This window comes from Hippopotamus amphibius, chromosome 8 (genome assembly GCF_030028045.1).
Source record: "Hippopotamus amphibius kiboko isolate mHipAmp2 chromosome 8, mHipAmp2.hap2, whole genome shotgun sequence".
Taxonomy (NCBI): domain Eukaryota; kingdom Metazoa; phylum Chordata; class Mammalia; order Artiodactyla; family Hippopotamidae; genus Hippopotamus; species Hippopotamus amphibius.
The window spans coordinates 116,111,849-116,128,228 of record NC_080193.1 but is presented as its reverse complement, the minus strand read 5'-3'; the positions used below and the strand labels follow the sequence as shown (position 1 = coordinate 116,128,228).

Here is a 16,380-nt window from a genome sequence, read left to right as displayed (position 1 = left end):
CTCCAAAGCCCATATGGTTAAGAGATCCTGGTTTTTTGATCCGCTCGTGCTGCGTTAAGTGTTGTAAGAGGGTAATTAATACACCACCTTCTCGTCTACTTTGGGGTCAGGTGGCGGGAATTTTATTCCACTTTCTGCAAGATTTCCCCGTGTCTCGGTAAGGGCTGGAGGATCTGAAGGTCTACCACCTCCTAGAAAGGTTCTCCTTTTTTGTTTACCCTAGGAGGCCCTAGAAGTACTGCACCCCATCGCCCCGCCGAGTGCACGCGGTCGGAGCAGCGGAGCCCGGGGTGATAGCGAAGATGCGGCGCCTGGCGCCGGGCTCACCCCGCTCCGCCCCGCGCATCACGTGCGCGAGGATGCTAACTTCCCCCTCCTCCTCCCCCGGCGTCCCCTCCGCCTCCCGGGCCTCCTCCTCCTGCTGAGGGTGTGCGAGGCAGACCGCGCGAGGGGGAGAGAGCGGGCGGGCGCTGCCAGAGCCCGCAGCCCTGGCGCCCGCCGCCTCCCGGAGCTCCGCAATATGCCGCCGCGGCCCTCGGGCTCTCGGCCATGGCGAGGCTCAGCCGGCGCGTCCCTTGCACCCTGCTCCTCGGCCTAGCTGCGGTGCTGCTGAAGGCGAGGCTGGTCCCCGCGGCCGCCAGAGCAGAGCTCAGTCGCTCCGACCTCAGCCTCATCCAGCAGCAGCAGCAGCAGCAGCAGCAACGGCAGCGGGAGGAAGCTGAGGAGGAGAGGCCAGAGGTGCCCGTGGCATCCTCTACCGTCACTGTTCCAGGTGGGTCCCGGCAGCCCGGCCCTGCCTTTCCATCTCGGCCGGCGATCTCTTCAGGTCTCGCTGGCCTCCTCGCCCCTTCCCTAGCCAGATGGTTTCCCATCGCCTGTCTCTACCCACCCCCCTCTTTCCCATCTCCCCAGCCTTCCTGCCCAGGACTCGCGCTCTGGTTTGGTTTCGGGAATCTGCCCTTTGGGTGATGAGCTTTCTGGGAAGCGCAGAGCACTGCAGTGGGGTGGGGAGGGGTCGGGAGGGATGGGAGTGAGTGACTGCCTCGATTCATCTTGTTCTTCTCCCTCCCTTCCTGAATTTTTCCCTTTGCCCTGGGAATGATTGTACACACACACACACGCGCGCGCGCGCGCGCGCGGTTCTCAAATCCCTTTAGCCTTCTGTTCTTTATCCTTTTCTCTCCTAGAGACTGGAAAATCTTGCACTAGACACCCACACACCCCTTTTCACCGTCTCGCTCCGCCTGTATATTTAAATTTAGCTCTGGAGAAAGAAATCTTTATTTTATTATTTATTTCTGTCTCTTCTTATCCCAGGAATGGTTTAAGGCAGTTTGCAAGTATGTCTTCAGTGTAAGAAGATGAAAGAAACCAAAAACGAAATAGGAGTTTGTGATTGAAGGAAAGGGGAAAGGAGAGGGGGATGGATGAGATAAAGTCTGTAGTGGATGTTAGTATAGCAAAGCCTGCCGCTTAAGAGGGGAATCTCCTTACTTGTTAGTAGAAGGTAATGAGGCAGATTCTCCATACCATTCAGCGAGGGTGAGGAAATCCCTTTCAGTATATGTGGCTGTAACATTCCCTTAGTTCCTGCCAGGTTCCCCTCCATTAAAGCTCCACCGGTAAGCAAAAAGCTGGGTTATCCATTTTAATAGCTCCTCCCCACCCCCCACCCCAGTTCCCTTCCCTACTGTAGAAGCTGCCTGCTATTTGGAAAGAAAAAAAGCCATCAATTTTTTGGCAAGTGCGCTTAGGTTTCTGCAAAACCAAACTGAATTATAACATTTGTGTTTGCTTTAAAATCCTGCCTAGTACCATTATACAAGATACAAATGAGATTTTCAAGAGTAGGATTTGGTATTTTATTTTGTACTGCTTGCTCATCATCAAAGAGCAGTACTCAGGCACACCAGCTGCGATTCCTGACACAGCCAGGATGATTTAATTTATCAGAGTGCTCTGCGCATAGGATGAAATCACCAAAGTATGCAGGAAAGCATGTGTTTCTCACACCTTCTTAAATCAATTAATAACACTTGAGCGTGGCTGAAAGTCCTGAAAGGTGTGCGGTATATGGTGGGGTGTGCGGTGATTTTCCTACCTGGCTTTTTATAACTGAAAGTGCTAACCACAGGGTTTGGGCGAGGCAGCTGTTAGACATGCTGCTTGCTAAACTTAAGGAAATGAGAAAGAGGAAAGTGATTGAGAGTCTGTCTTCATTATGAAAGGGATTTTGTAAATCATGAAACAGAAGTCTGAGACTGGTGATGGATTTTATGGTTTGCAGGGTTTTTTTTTAAATTTCAATTTATCATCTTTCAGGAATATTAGTTAAATGGGTTTTGACTGCTACCGTTGTGATGAAGGTTATGAATAACTGAAACAATATGAGAAACTTCCATATCTAGCATGTGTGAAAATACTCGTTTTCTGATATTTGTGATGGAATATTTTTGAAAAGGATTATTTTGGGGGAAACTAGCAATTTTTGTTTTATTCACCTATTAGATTAATGAAGATAAAGGAACCACTAGCCAACAGATCAGACTAGAGCCTGAAAAGTAACATAAGATGACTCTTGCATTTCCCTCAAAACTAGTGGGAAACAAAGAGCAATTCAACTGATTACTGTTTTAGTTACAGGAGTATTGGGTTGTATTATGAAACACAGCCTGTAAACAAATAAATTCAAAATATTCCTCTGCAACATATTGTGATCTCTAGATTAAACTGGCCTTCCTGCTTCAACCTTTGTTCCTCTACTGCCCTCCTCACACAGTTAGTGATCTTTTAAAAAACATTAAATAGGATCATTTCTGCTCACAGTCCCCCAGGGGCTTGCAGTCTCTCTCACACTAGCTGCCTAGATCCTAAAACTGGCCCACAAAGGCTGAGATCCTCTATGTCCCTCTCATTCCTGTCTCCCTCAGCTCTGACCCAAACTCGGCACCGGGGCCACACTGGCTCTTTGTTTCTTCAGTTTGCAGGTGGGCTCCGGTGTGGGGCCTTTGCACTTGTTTTCTCTGCCTGGAATTCTAGACCTTTACATTCTTCAGGTTTGCTCAAATGTCACTCTAACAGAGAAGCCTTTCCTGACAGCTGTATTAAGTAGCAATCTGCATGCTCTTTGCTACTGCTTCTCCTCTATGGCACTTACCATCCTCAGCCCTTCTTGTAAGCCTGTCTCCCCTTACTAGAATGTAAGCTCCATGAAGGCATGAACTTTGCTTTTTCATCATTACATTGAATTATTACATATCTTTCTAGCACCTAGAAGAGCACTTGCTACTTATAGGCACACATTGTTTTTTGAATGAATGAATGAACAAAAATGCTGGCATCAAGGCTCTCCTTTACTTTATGAGTACTTGTTATTTAACATCTTGTGAAATTCTTCATTGGAATTTAGCAGGGTCATATAAAAATAAAGAAATGTTAGGTAGAAATATTTGTAAGTGGAGGTTATAAAGTATATATATTTTGGACTTCTAATTTTAGCTAATTTCAGTGTTTATCTTATGTTGACTATATAAAAGTGCTAGACACAATACTTAAGTCCACTTTTTAGGTTCTGTCAAGAAGATTCTTTACCCAGGTGCACTTATAATCCTCTTATGACCTAGGAGGGTATTAACATACCTTTAAATAGCTCTGAGCCTGAGTTCATTCTTTGCCTCTGTATGGTGCTTCTGATTCTTTGGACATGTTATGTGAAAAATTATAGGACTTTTCTCAGGCAAAATTTAGAAAACTAATAAAACTTGTTTAGTGACTGGTACATGATTGAGCCTCGTAAGTCCATAGTGGAGAAACTGACTCCTGGCTTTGCTTACTCTGGATTTTATTATTTTGAAAATTTATGTCTCTTCATATTGCTGAGAAATAAGAAAGTGTGAGGTTAAAAGAAGTTGAATATGAGATTTGGAAAAATCAGGATGTAAAAAAAGTAAATTTTTATTTTCTCTTTAACTTCTAAAACATCATCCTCAGCGAGTAGTGAGAATAAAGACTAAGGGTGAGATCTGTTTTCTCCAATGTCTGCAGCAGCTCTGATTTCTCCATCTGCACCAGTAGTTGTTAGAAATAAATATTTGAGGGACCAGGGAAGAATTAATTTGGGGGTTGGTGGTAGCTGAGACAACCATATCGTATTCAGTCTGATGGCCCATTAGATGGGAGGCATGCTGGGGGTGGGGGCAAGGGGAGCTGCAGAAAATAATGAGCTCCATTTCAAATTCTCCATGTGAAGCACAGACACAGGGGATCTCCATGGATTTTTATAAAAGTCTTGTGCATACAGAGAAAGCTTCTTAAGGGGTGTATTTTCACAGTATGAACATTTTTGATTGTATGTTTCACTGATATATATTTTTAAACCTTTTATCTTGGAAAGTGTCAAATATATAGAAAGTAAACAGGATAGTATTTAAAAAAAAAGTCCATACCCATCACGCAGCTTTAACAATGATCAAATTCTGCTGTGACTGTTTTACTCATACCTCCATCCATTTCCATTTTGTGGGATTTTGGGGGAGAGTGGGGAGGTAAAATTCATACATTAAAATGTACATACCTAAACTGTACTCTTTTTTTAAAACAATCAGCTAGTTTATTGGGTGGGGAAAGTGATGTTTGATTTATAGAGTTGACACATTATATATATATATATTTTTCATTATATATATTTTTAAACTGACATTAAAATTTTATTATCAATCTAGGTTTACCTTACAAAAAAAATTCAAAAATCATTTTCAAGTTAGTTTATGATTATATACATTTGTAAGTATTAGTTTAAAAATATCAAGTCATAAAATGAAAAACAAAAGCTGTAAAATCTACTTAATAGACATCCATGCTTCAGATTCTGGTATTAACATAAACTGTACTCTTTTGACAAATGGATATACCCGTGTAACTATTATCCCTATCAAGATATAGAACATTTACATCACCTTAGAAAGGCCCCTCATGCCCCCTTCCAGGCAGTCTTTGCCCCTGACCCATTGACAACTGTTCTCATTGTTTTTGTTATTGATTAATTTTGTGTTTTCTAGACCTTCATAAAATAGAATCATATAGCATGTACTTTTGTGTGTGTGTAGCTTCTTCAGCTCAGTCTAATTTCCATAGGTTTCATTCATGTTCTTGCATCCATAGCAGTGAAAAGGAAGTTTATTCCTTTTTCCTGCTGAGCAGTATTACATTGTATCAGTTACTGTTTGGTTTATCACTTCTGTTGATGGATATTTGGGTTATTTCCAGTTTTAGCTATTGTAAATGAAGCTGCTACGTTCTTGTACTTTTAAAGTTAAAGATTTTTTTTCATAGTCTGTGTAGCTGGGACCTACTTAATGAAATTTAATTTAAAAATACTGAAATTCAGTCTAGAATATTACTGTATACTTTTTCTTAAGTTCAAATAACTTGATTTAAACTTCTTGATTTAAGCAAACCTGATTGAAAATCTCCCATCCATGAGATTTTGTTTACTTTTTTCTGTTCAAGGAATTTGCAAATCAGTAGAAGTGGGACTAGACATGGACTGTTTTATCTAAAATACTCATGCTTTGAAGGCCATATTCCCAGATGGGGTAATCATGATTTCTTTCCAGGATTTTAATAACCAAAGGGAGCTATTTCTTGGTGTTGATTACAGGTTGAAAAACACATGCCATTGTGTTGAATTTCAGTCCAGTTTGTTTTAGAGGTGGTTTTCAGTGTTCTTAATGTGCCTGAACAGAAACTACCAAATATTTTTCTGAAATAAAACTCTTCCCCCTAAGTATATAAATATTGAACTTGATTCTCTTTCAACGTTCTGGCTGACTAGGTTAGCTGCAGTATTGTTGTCATTCATTGACTTGGCTTAGTGTAATGTGTCTTAATTTCCTTTCATTCAAGTTGCCTTAGCTAGGAAATGGATATAATATTTTCCATCTGCTATTGGTAAAAAAGTATGCTTTGGAGTAGTTACCTGGAAAATTCTAAAACTATGAAAGCTATGCATTGTAGTGAAATACATCATAAGCTTAAGAAAACAGTTTCTGTTTGCTTCCAAGATTCTGTTTGGAGATGTCTCTTTAATTGCCCTTTTGTGTCAGCGCTGTCCATATGTCCAAGACGTATCAGCTTCTGTGGCTCTTAATTTTTTTTTTTATGACTGTTATGAGGAGTAGGCAGTATTCTTTACTTGTTGATGATGTCTTTGAGTACAATTAGGCTAGTTCACTTGGGCCTGAAATGTGTGATTTCTGGGTACCATATCATGTAGGGTAGAGGGTGTCAAGGAAATGGCAGTTGCTTTCCACATTAAACGTATCAAATCTGCCTCCATGACCTAGTGAACCTAGACTGTAAAATGTCTCAGCAATGTCTTGGGCTTCTCCAAAGCCTTGAGTTGATAATGCTTGTTAATCTCTCCATGTTAAGCTTCTGTGTCTTGCACAGCAACCAAGATTTAAAATTAATTTTATTTATATGTGTCAGAGATTTCCATAGCTATTTAATGTGTTTTTTTCTCAAGTAGGTTTCTGTTATCATAACTCTTGAGGGTCTAATTTGAAATTCAACATTTGCCAGTATTATTAGTTATTGTACTTAGTTTAGTTTTGTTCCTGTTCATTAGAGAAACAGCATTTTTAAACTGTAGTTTTAATTCACTTGTTTGCGCTGCTGAAATTTAGAACACTTATATAGCTAAACCAATAGCAGTTCATATCCATAGACCTAAATACTAGTTGGGCTTTCAGTGACCACTTGACCAATTAGAAGCTGGTAGAGATGTCCAGCCTCAATCTGGGGCTCATGCTGCAAGGCCTTTGGCTTATCTCAGTGGGGTTTGTGCTCCAGGGATGTTGTAGAATCCCATATCCATTGTCCTTTCTAAAATAAAATAAAACCAGTGTCCATGGTTTTATTCACACCTACCTATTCTGCCACTTTTTTGTAATAGGAATGTGACAGAAACAGGAGGGGTAGGTGGATGACTTGTGTTTCCTAATGGGTTAACAATAACCAGGAGTTGAACAGAAGCTGCAGAGGTCCTGGATTTTGTGACCCATTCCACCCCTGCCTGTCTCCCCCCCCCACCCCTGCCCCCCACCGCCAGTGTGTATGGAAATGATAGAAATCAAGCTGTCAAAATATGGCTCTATATAGTTAAATGGGTTATGGTTCTTCAAAACTTTACACATGCTACTAATGCTTTCATATTTTCATGAGTAGGGTTTGTTTATAAATGTCTGGATAACTGAGACAAGATTGCCAAAAGAATATCCACTTACTGTAAAAACGAAAGAGAGGGAGGCCACACTTCTTGCGTAAGGGGAAAAATGTCACCAAGGATAATGGGCATAGTAGGATTTATTTAACTATTTTACTAAATAAAATGAACCATGCATGGATCAATAAGTGTGTCATGAAGCACAGATTATAATTAATTCAATTTGTGTACCCAAAGTTAAAAAAATATCTAGTCATTTATTTTTAAATGAATTAGTGTATTCCAAATATTTGCATTTAAAAACAAATAACTTCTCCTCATAAAATAAGTACTTTCCAAAATATATTTTACAATACTTTCGTGCTGTTAGATTCTGGACTTTTAGCAAAACAGCTTGATTTAATGCTTCCCCAAATTCCAGTGTTTCTTTAAAATAATTAGAGTTTGTCTCATTCATAATCTTATGTAAGAAAAGTATCTCTACAGTAATGTATGAAACAACTAATCTGATCTTCTAATGCTATTTGTAGTAAAGTGATGTTTAATATCAATTAAAATATGTAGTAATTTAAATAAACCAAAGTTTTCACATCATAGATTAAGACTTCTTGGAATCATAGGCTCTTGGAATTGGGATGAGGTAGAAATGACCTTCTCCTCAGTGCTTTGCTCTGGCAGTGTTTGAAGAGTGTAAGACATAAGCTGAAACACATCCACATCTTTTTTTTTTAATCTGGTAATTTGTAAATTTTCTTTTTTTTTTAAGACAGTTATTTTTTAATGGAAGTATCATTGATTTACAATGTTAAATACATTTCAGGTGTACAACATGATTCACAGTTCTTAAAGATTATACTCCGTTTATAATTATTGTAATTACTATTAAATATTGGCTATATTCTCTGTGCTGTACAATATATCCTTGTAGCTTATTTATCTCATACATGGTAGTTTGTATCTCTTAATCCCCTACTCTCTCTTTCCCCTACCCCCGTAAACACTAGTTTGTTCTCTATATCTGAAGTACTGTTTTATTTTTATTTTAAAATTTTTATTGAAGTATAGTTGCTTTACAATGTTGTGTTAGTTTCAGGGGTACAGCAAAGTGATTCAGTTATACATACATATATATATATTGAATATACATGTATGTATATTCTTTTTCAGGTTTTTTTTCCTTTATAGGTTATTAACAAGATATTGAATATAGTTTTGGTGCTATACAGTAGGTCCTTGTTGTTTATATGTTACTCCCAAATTTTTGTATATGTGATTCCCAAATTTCTACTTTATTCCTCCTCCCCACCTTTCCCCTTTGGTAACCATAAGTTTGTTTTCCATGTCTGTGAGTCTATTTCTGTTTTGTAAGTAAGTTCACTTGTATCATTTTTTTTTTTAGATTCCACACATAAGTGATATCATATGATATTTGTCTTTGTCTGACTTACTTCACTTAGTATGATAGTCTCCATGTCCCACATCCACACTTAAGAGAAATTGTGGTACCACCTGGCAGTTACAAAATCTGATAAAACTGTTACTTAAGGATAATTTAATGGTTTTCTTCATAGAAAATATGACTAAGATGAGTGAACTTTTTAATAGCCTTCCCCTACCAGTAGATTGAATTTTGTGAATCAGATGAGTCAAAAGAATGTGTCTTTTTAAATTGCTTCTGTGCCATAGAATTTCAAATAGGAAAGAAGTCTTGTGAATCAGTAAAACTTAGTGAATATAGGGTGTCAAGATGTGGAAGGTGAAAACTTCAGAGGCTCATGAGAAAAGAAGAGAGGAGGTCAAATAAGTTCATGGGGCGGGGTAGAAAGTACTCAAAAGTGGTGAATCTTCTTCTCCCTCTATTTGTGTAAGGGTCTCACTGTCCGTTATACCTGATATGGCAGAGGTTCTAGGGAACCAGTGGAAGGGTGTAGAGGGTTCGTGAGCACCCTGAAATTAATTATACAGTCTGCAGTTATCTAGTGTTGAGGTCATCTGTAAGATTTTCAAAGGAATCCTTGACCCCGCACCCCCCCCCCCCCAGCAAAGGGTTAAGAAAAACTGCCATGGTTAATTAGGCCTTTGTAAGTGGACTCAATAAGGAAAGAACAAAGGTAACATTCCAACTCAAATAACATTTTTGTGTTCTCTTAACATGCGAAGTTTCTGTTATTGTGTACATGTGATGGGTAAATTAGTAAGCGTGACAGCAACATAACCAATCCTGCCAGAAGGCCTTAACCCTTGAAGAAATTGATTGCATGGGATGCACGTACCTTGGTCAGTTCTTTCAGGCTTTGGCCTTTCCATTTTGTTTGTAGAATGGCTACCAAAATGGAATAATTATGTTTTGATAAACCACATGACTTTGAATTGTTTCATATCCAGGTTTCATTATATAATAACCTGGTGGGATATCTTACACCTGAAAAAACCCTCTGTGCAGAACTTTTGGCAGTCAACCCAGAAAGTCTCTGCATCTTGGCTCCAAGCTCTTGCACTGAAGGATAGGGTCACTAAGATTAAGTTAATAATCATAGTAAGGGCTCTGATGGCTTTGTGAGCCATCCAAACCCTCAGGCCTCATTATAAACTTCAGTCAGTTTTAGCAGATGGGGGCCTGCCCCGGTTGCTATTAGTTTTCAGAGAAGGCATTTATAAAAACCTAAGCCTTTTCCCACCTGCTGAAACAAATATTAATCTTTGGTTTTTAAACAGTTTAGGGGTCAAAATAGTAATTTCTGGTCACTGTGATTTAAGTCTGCGATTGAACTTGCTCTTTTCATCACCAGTGGTCTTCTCGACTTTCAGAATTAATCTCTCTGAAGTAATTGAAACTCATACGTTTTCCTTATTTACTTTTCTTGATTCACATGTCTCCTGGTTTCACTAATAACTGACTACATTGGAAAAGCTAGATGCAGCAGAGCAATTCTTTGTTTTGAGGAATGGCCTTTATATTGCAAAATTTTTCTTTCATTTGAAAGTCCAAATGGAAAAATTTGTATTTCAACAGATTCTGATGTTCCAGCGATAAATAATAGCATGTGTTGAGACTTGGAAAGCTACAGCTTCAAAGAACAGCATGGGGGCACAGACAGGGAGGTAAAAAAGATGTAAGCTTCCCTGGCAAATCCAAGTCTCACTGTGGCCTTTGTGTTTCCTGTATGTAACGACTGGCTCACGGACTGGAACTCTGTGCAGGGACTATATGTGGCATCCTTCATGGATCCAGCAGCTTAGAGAGAGATCTGATAAAGGAAGATGAAAATATAGTGACCCAATTTATTCCCCTTTCTTCCCGGTCAGTGTTCCTTATCAGTAATACAGTCTCAAGTCTGTAACTCTTGAATAATTTGCTATGCAATAATTACATCATATTGTAAAATTATACTTAAGTATTATTATAGCCATAAAATATTTGATACTGTAATATGTAGGTAATTAAAATATCTTTATATTCTAAAACATAAAAGTAGAAAAAAATTTTCCATTTAATTTAACATTCTTTCTACTCATTCTCCTCTCTCACAAGGTGATGTCATCCACTCCAGTTGCTTTAAATACCGTCTATATGCTAAGGCTCCCCAGAGCGCACTCCTGAATATATCCACCAATTATTTTGACATCTTTATGTGAATAGATCACAGGTATTTCAGTTTAAGCATGTCAAAGTCTGGACTCTTCATTTCTCACCACACCTTCCAGGATAAAAAAATCCCCTTCCTATTTTTCTTTAAACTAGGGTCACCATGCTGTAAATTACCTTCCAGACTTATAATTGGCGATTTTTACCTTTCGACCACCTTCACCATTCATGCTTCCTTATTGTTGTTTAAAACCCCACTGTTATTAAAGTGCCCCTCTGGCCAATAAGGAGAGATGAGGGTGCTGTCTTTGCCACTTCCTCTACCTGTCTCTCCGAGTCTGTCATCAAACACACCAAGTCTGTCTCCTAAATATTGCTCATCTATTAACTTCTCTTCATCTTTGCTGCCCCTGCTATATCCCAGGTTACTCTTAACACTCTAGTTCATGTTATCCTCCTTGTGTCCATTCTTGGTGCTCTAAAATCAGTACTCCAGTTATGGGGATCATCCCCCCACACCCTACAAATAGCGTTTATTTTATTTTTAACAAAAAATTTGATCAGGCTTCCCATGACATTGAGAACCAATGACCTATAAGGGCCTGCATGCTTTCCCACCCCAGTCTCAGCTCCAGCTCTCTGTGCCTTGAGTGTGACAGGTTTTGTACCTCAAGGCCTTTGTACAGGTTGTTTCTCTGTTTCTGTGCTTGCAGTACTTCCTTGATCCATCCAACTCTCTCTCTCTCCCCCTCTCCCTCCCTCTCCCTCCCTCCCTCCCTCCCTTCCTCTCCTGGCTAATTTCATTTAAACTTTAGGTATTAGCTTAAGTGTCACTTATTTTATTTTTTAAAAAATATTTATTTATTTGGCTGTGTTAGGTCTTTGTGGCATGTGGGATCTTTGTTGTGGCATGTGGGATCTTTCGTTGCAGCATGTGGGCTCTTTGTTGTGGCATGCAGGCTCTAGTTGTGGCATACAGGCTCTCTAGTTGTGGCACATGGGCTTAGTTACCCCGTGGCATGCAAGATCTTAGTTCCCCAACCAGGGATCGAACCCATGTCCCCTGCATCGGAAGGCGGATTCTTAAGCACTGGACCACCAGGGAAGTCCGTGCTACTCCTTTTAAACAGATTTTCTTTAGCTTTCCAGTCTGAACTAGGTTCCTGTGTTATGTGCTCTCATAAGCACCTCCTGATTGCTCACTGTCTGTAGTTGATCTGTAACTAGGCATCTGCTCCATAATTCCATATTTGTCTTGGAAGTTGGAAGCAAGATGAGGCCAGGTGCAATAATTGTTTTGGTTGGGGCTGTATTCCTGTATAAATAGTTGTTGAATGAATAAATGAATGATTGCATATAGATAAATATTTGTACAATTGATTATCTTCTTTCATCTCCAAGCTTGAGTGGGCTTCTCTAGAGAGTATATATATGAAAAGAATATTGTATAGGGAAAAGACTGTAAGACTTGCAGAATGAAGTGGCCAAAGTATGCAGGTTTTAGATCAAGAGCAATGCCTGATTTGAAAAAAATATACTGAAAAAGGAACTGGTATTTACTTGAATTTAACACATCATATGTTTGTTTATATATGGGGCTAGAGATAACATACAAGATTCCTACAGTAAATGATTTCATTCATTTTTTTTCTTCCTTTTTTTTAACCAAATCTCACTGATTGCAGAGAACACTTTTGGTGGGGACATAGAGAAACCACAAATGATAATAGAGTGTGATAAGTGCTGTATTCGAGGAGTAGATAGGAAACTGTGGGAACACAGGTTTGGGGGGAAATAATTTGGCCTGTTTCCTGGAAGAGTGCACGCTTAAAGTGTGTCCCAAAGTGATATAGAACAGCAGAAGGAAATAATTTATTATTTTTGATTTAGATCTATTTTTCCATTTCTTTTGTGATTCACAGTATAATAATTCTGTTCCTTTTATCTTTGGTATTTTCTAGAATTCTTTCTTTCCTTTAATTCCTCTTTATTTCGTATTTTTATGGTGCATCATTCCATGCTGTTAGAAAAAAAATAACATAATTCTTCCACTGCTTCCTCATTTCTTAAAGACACTAGACTGATGTGCACTCTCCTTTCTAAACAAAGGAATTGAATTCAGGATTCAAACGTAAGCCCCATTTCTATCAGTTTAAATCTGCTGTGAGTTAGCAGTGACTGCATCTTGCTTTTACATTGATATATAGCAGAAATACTTTCCCCTGCCATTAACAGTGGAGTATCACTACCTTGACCGAATTGTGCTGTTTTCTTAACATCTCAGTCCTCAATGTGAACACAGCACAGAAGGCTGTGTCTTGACGTCTCCTGTAACCTCTCTCTCCCATCTAGGCCAGCCTGTTGGCCATTTCCCCAATCTATCATGGGAACAACTTGGCTTCTCTTCTTTCCTTCTTTCCTCTTCAGTGACCCCAAATTTCATTTCCACACCCCACCACAAGGCAATGAGTGATTTAAGATTAATTTGGTTAATGATTGTGGTTGCGCCATCTGAATTGATACTTTAAAAAAATGTAATTGCACATACTGGTTGCCTGGTTTTCTGCTAAATCAGAAAGTTTATGAAAACTAATAGGAATTTTATGTATTCACGAACTCTTTCTCCATTAAGGTGTACTCATAGCAAGAGGCCATTGAGCTGAAATTACCAAAGCATGAGAAAAGTTCTCACACTTGCTTGAAGTATGACATTTGTATTGTTGTGGATACAGTCGGAAGTTCGCTCTTACCACTTCAAAGCACCCTTATCATGTAGTTTTTGCATTTAAAAAAAATCCCTGAAATTCTGTGAATCTTCCAGGCTAGGGGAACTGAGACACTGAAGCAGGTGGCTTAACAGGGGGAGCATATGGGCTGACTCTGGCTGTCCTCCCTCGGGCTCTAGCCCAGTGTGTCTGCCTCTCTTGTTCTTAGGGTGCTTGTGTGGTCTGTTGTCTTTTGGGCTTTCAGAGACTGAGGAGGAGCTTATACGACATACACCAACATTCAGCATATGAACTGTATTTATGGGAAAGGCAATATATTAATCTATTTAATGAAAGACATTGTCTTAACCCAGCAGATCTGCTCCCTGCTTTAGACCTTACCTGTTTCTATCACTTCTCTAATCATTTGACCTGGGGAACCAGGAACCATCATTGATTCTGTCTTCTCTCTTTCCCACACTCACCTGTCACTCACTGAGTTCTTTTAAATATTCATCACAGTGTCTTTAGTGTCCATTCCTTCTGTTTCATTTTCACAGCCACTGTCTCAATCCAGCCCATCCCCCTACCCCCATCTGTTTGGACTTTTACAGTAATCTCCTAGGTCTCTCTATTTTTTCCTATCTCCAACTCAAACCAACCCTTTCTGCATGTATCTTCCTGAAACACTGCTTTCATTTTTAAGCTTTCATTATATTGTCATTTAAACTTTTAAGTCTCCTGTCAGGCTTCTACTTCCCTCCAAATTTTTATAATGAATACTCTGAAATACTGTATACTGAGAAATTGAATTAGTGGTAACGGGTATCCATATATCCTCCAAGATGCAATAGTTGTTAAAATTTTGTCATTTTTGCTTTATCTCTGTTATTATCTATCTTTACACACACACACACACACACACACACACACACAGTATTTGCAGAACCAGTTGAAACTTAAATTTATACATCATGACTTCTCATCCCTGAAAGCTTTAGCATGTCTCTCATAAGATCTGGGGAACATTCAATGGGCAAGTAATCCTTTTTTTGAAATGGTGAAACAGTTACTAAAAACTTGGCTTGTTATGTTTTTACAACTAGCATACATCCACCAGGTTATGGTAAGACTAAGTTTTGTATAAAGGTAGCATTTTAGCTACATTATGCTCCAAAATGGGAGGTTCTGCCAGGCTTTCAATTTACTTTGTTTTTTTTTTTGGTCATTTCCCACCAATCTAGGATCAATTCCCATTAGTCAGCTTTTTACGGGTAACTTTTATAGTAGACGTATATGGAGCTGTCAGTCTGGTACCCCACTTCCCCTTTCTTCTGCTTATGCCACCTTCATCCATCCACATGTGATGGTGGAAATGGTAGGATGTAAAACCTGGGAGTTGTCATCACCACGTGGAGAAAGCCAGTCAGCCTGTAAACGGAAATGATGAGGCCACTATACAGAGATGGAGTCCCTGGTTCCAGTCTTTCTCCAGATCAGCTGGATAGCTGCCATCCCTGTGGTTTGCTTGTCCAACCCTTTCTTCTATCTGTCAGTTGATACATTGCCATTTTGCCTCAGGAAGTTCTGGTTGGGTTTCTGTAACTTTAAACCAAAAAGTCATAACTAGCTTAATATGTTGTTTCCTGTGCTAAGTCCTAGCTCCAAGCAAATTTTAAATCCATTCACTCTTGTCCCTTCCCATCGGCACTGTCTTATCTCTGTTTTATCACAAACTCCATCAGAAACCAACTTAGCGCTACTCTTTTCATGAAGCTTTTTCAGTCCACAATTATTTTTCTCTTACTACATCACTTAATAATCTCTATTTGGTGATTTAGTACTTGACAATATGGTGTTTTGAATGAGTCCCTAATTGTTTTTGTCCCTTGAGCTTCTGAATTCCTTTAGAGCATAGATATATTCCTTCACCCATTTTTACATTTCAGGATGCCTAACACTCAGTAAGTGCCCAATTAAAGCACGGCATATTGATGCATAACATGTTATGATAGTATATATTAAGAGAAATATCTAAGGAACCAAGGATCTTTTGTTATTCATGTTAATCACTTACTCTTCCTCATGCCTGTCACAGTGCTAGAAACATGGTAGGTGCTCCAAAATTCATGTTAATTAAAAAGTATATGTTCTTAGATTTATGAGTTCAGGGAAAATGCTGATGGTATTAAGATGAATTTGAAGATAATGCATGATACTGTATGATGCTTTAAAATTGAGAATGTCAGTGAATCATGTACAATTCTTAAACCTGGAGTACTTTTTCAGAGCCATTGTCTTTCCCTTTTCTATGTTTTTGTTTCCTTTTATTTTTACCTGTATTTTTTGTCTCTCATTAGCACTTAGTTTTGTCACTTTCTGGTCCATGATGAAAACCTCATGCCTCTCACTCCCACTCCCCATTTTTTCTCACTTACATTTCCACCCTCACTTCACGGTACTAATTTAGATGTCTTTAGGTTTCCAAACAGGGATCTTTTTTTCTCCTCCAAATACTGCCCTGGGGCCTCTGACTTACAGAAACAAATTTCTAAGTCTACATTGCAAACAAGTACATCTAATTAATCAGTTCTCAATAATTATCTAATAAAAGTTCTTTGTCACAAGACACATAATAAATGAAGGCAGTCATTAAACACTTTTTTTTTTGGCACTTTAAAAAACTGGGCGACTAGCCGAATCGTGCTTCATGATTGTAATGTTGGAGAGAAAAGGCCTTAGTGAATTTGAGCCACGGAAGAAGGCCTGTGTGGCTGCCCTGGGGAGAGTGAGATGAGAGGGTGGTGGGATGGGGTGGTAAAGGGAGGCAGGGCTCAGGTATGGTTGGTTATGGCAGAACATTG

The 16,380-nt window shown here is 39.1% G+C and overlaps 1 protein-coding gene across 1 annotated transcript in view; it reads left to right on the top strand.

Moving 5' to 3' along the window:
* The first annotated feature begins 398 nt into the window (after nucleotides 1-398).
* The window catches only part of FAM171B (family with sequence similarity 171 member B), a 58,611-nt gene continuing 42,629 nt past the window's right edge, over nucleotides 399-16,380 (top strand). The window contains exon 1 of the mRNA XM_057747252.1: nucleotides 399-772. Coding sequence (XP_057603235.1) covers nucleotides 550-772 — 223 coding nt within the window. The 5' untranslated portion in view covers nucleotides 399-549. The remainder of the gene's footprint in view (nucleotides 773-16,380) is intronic.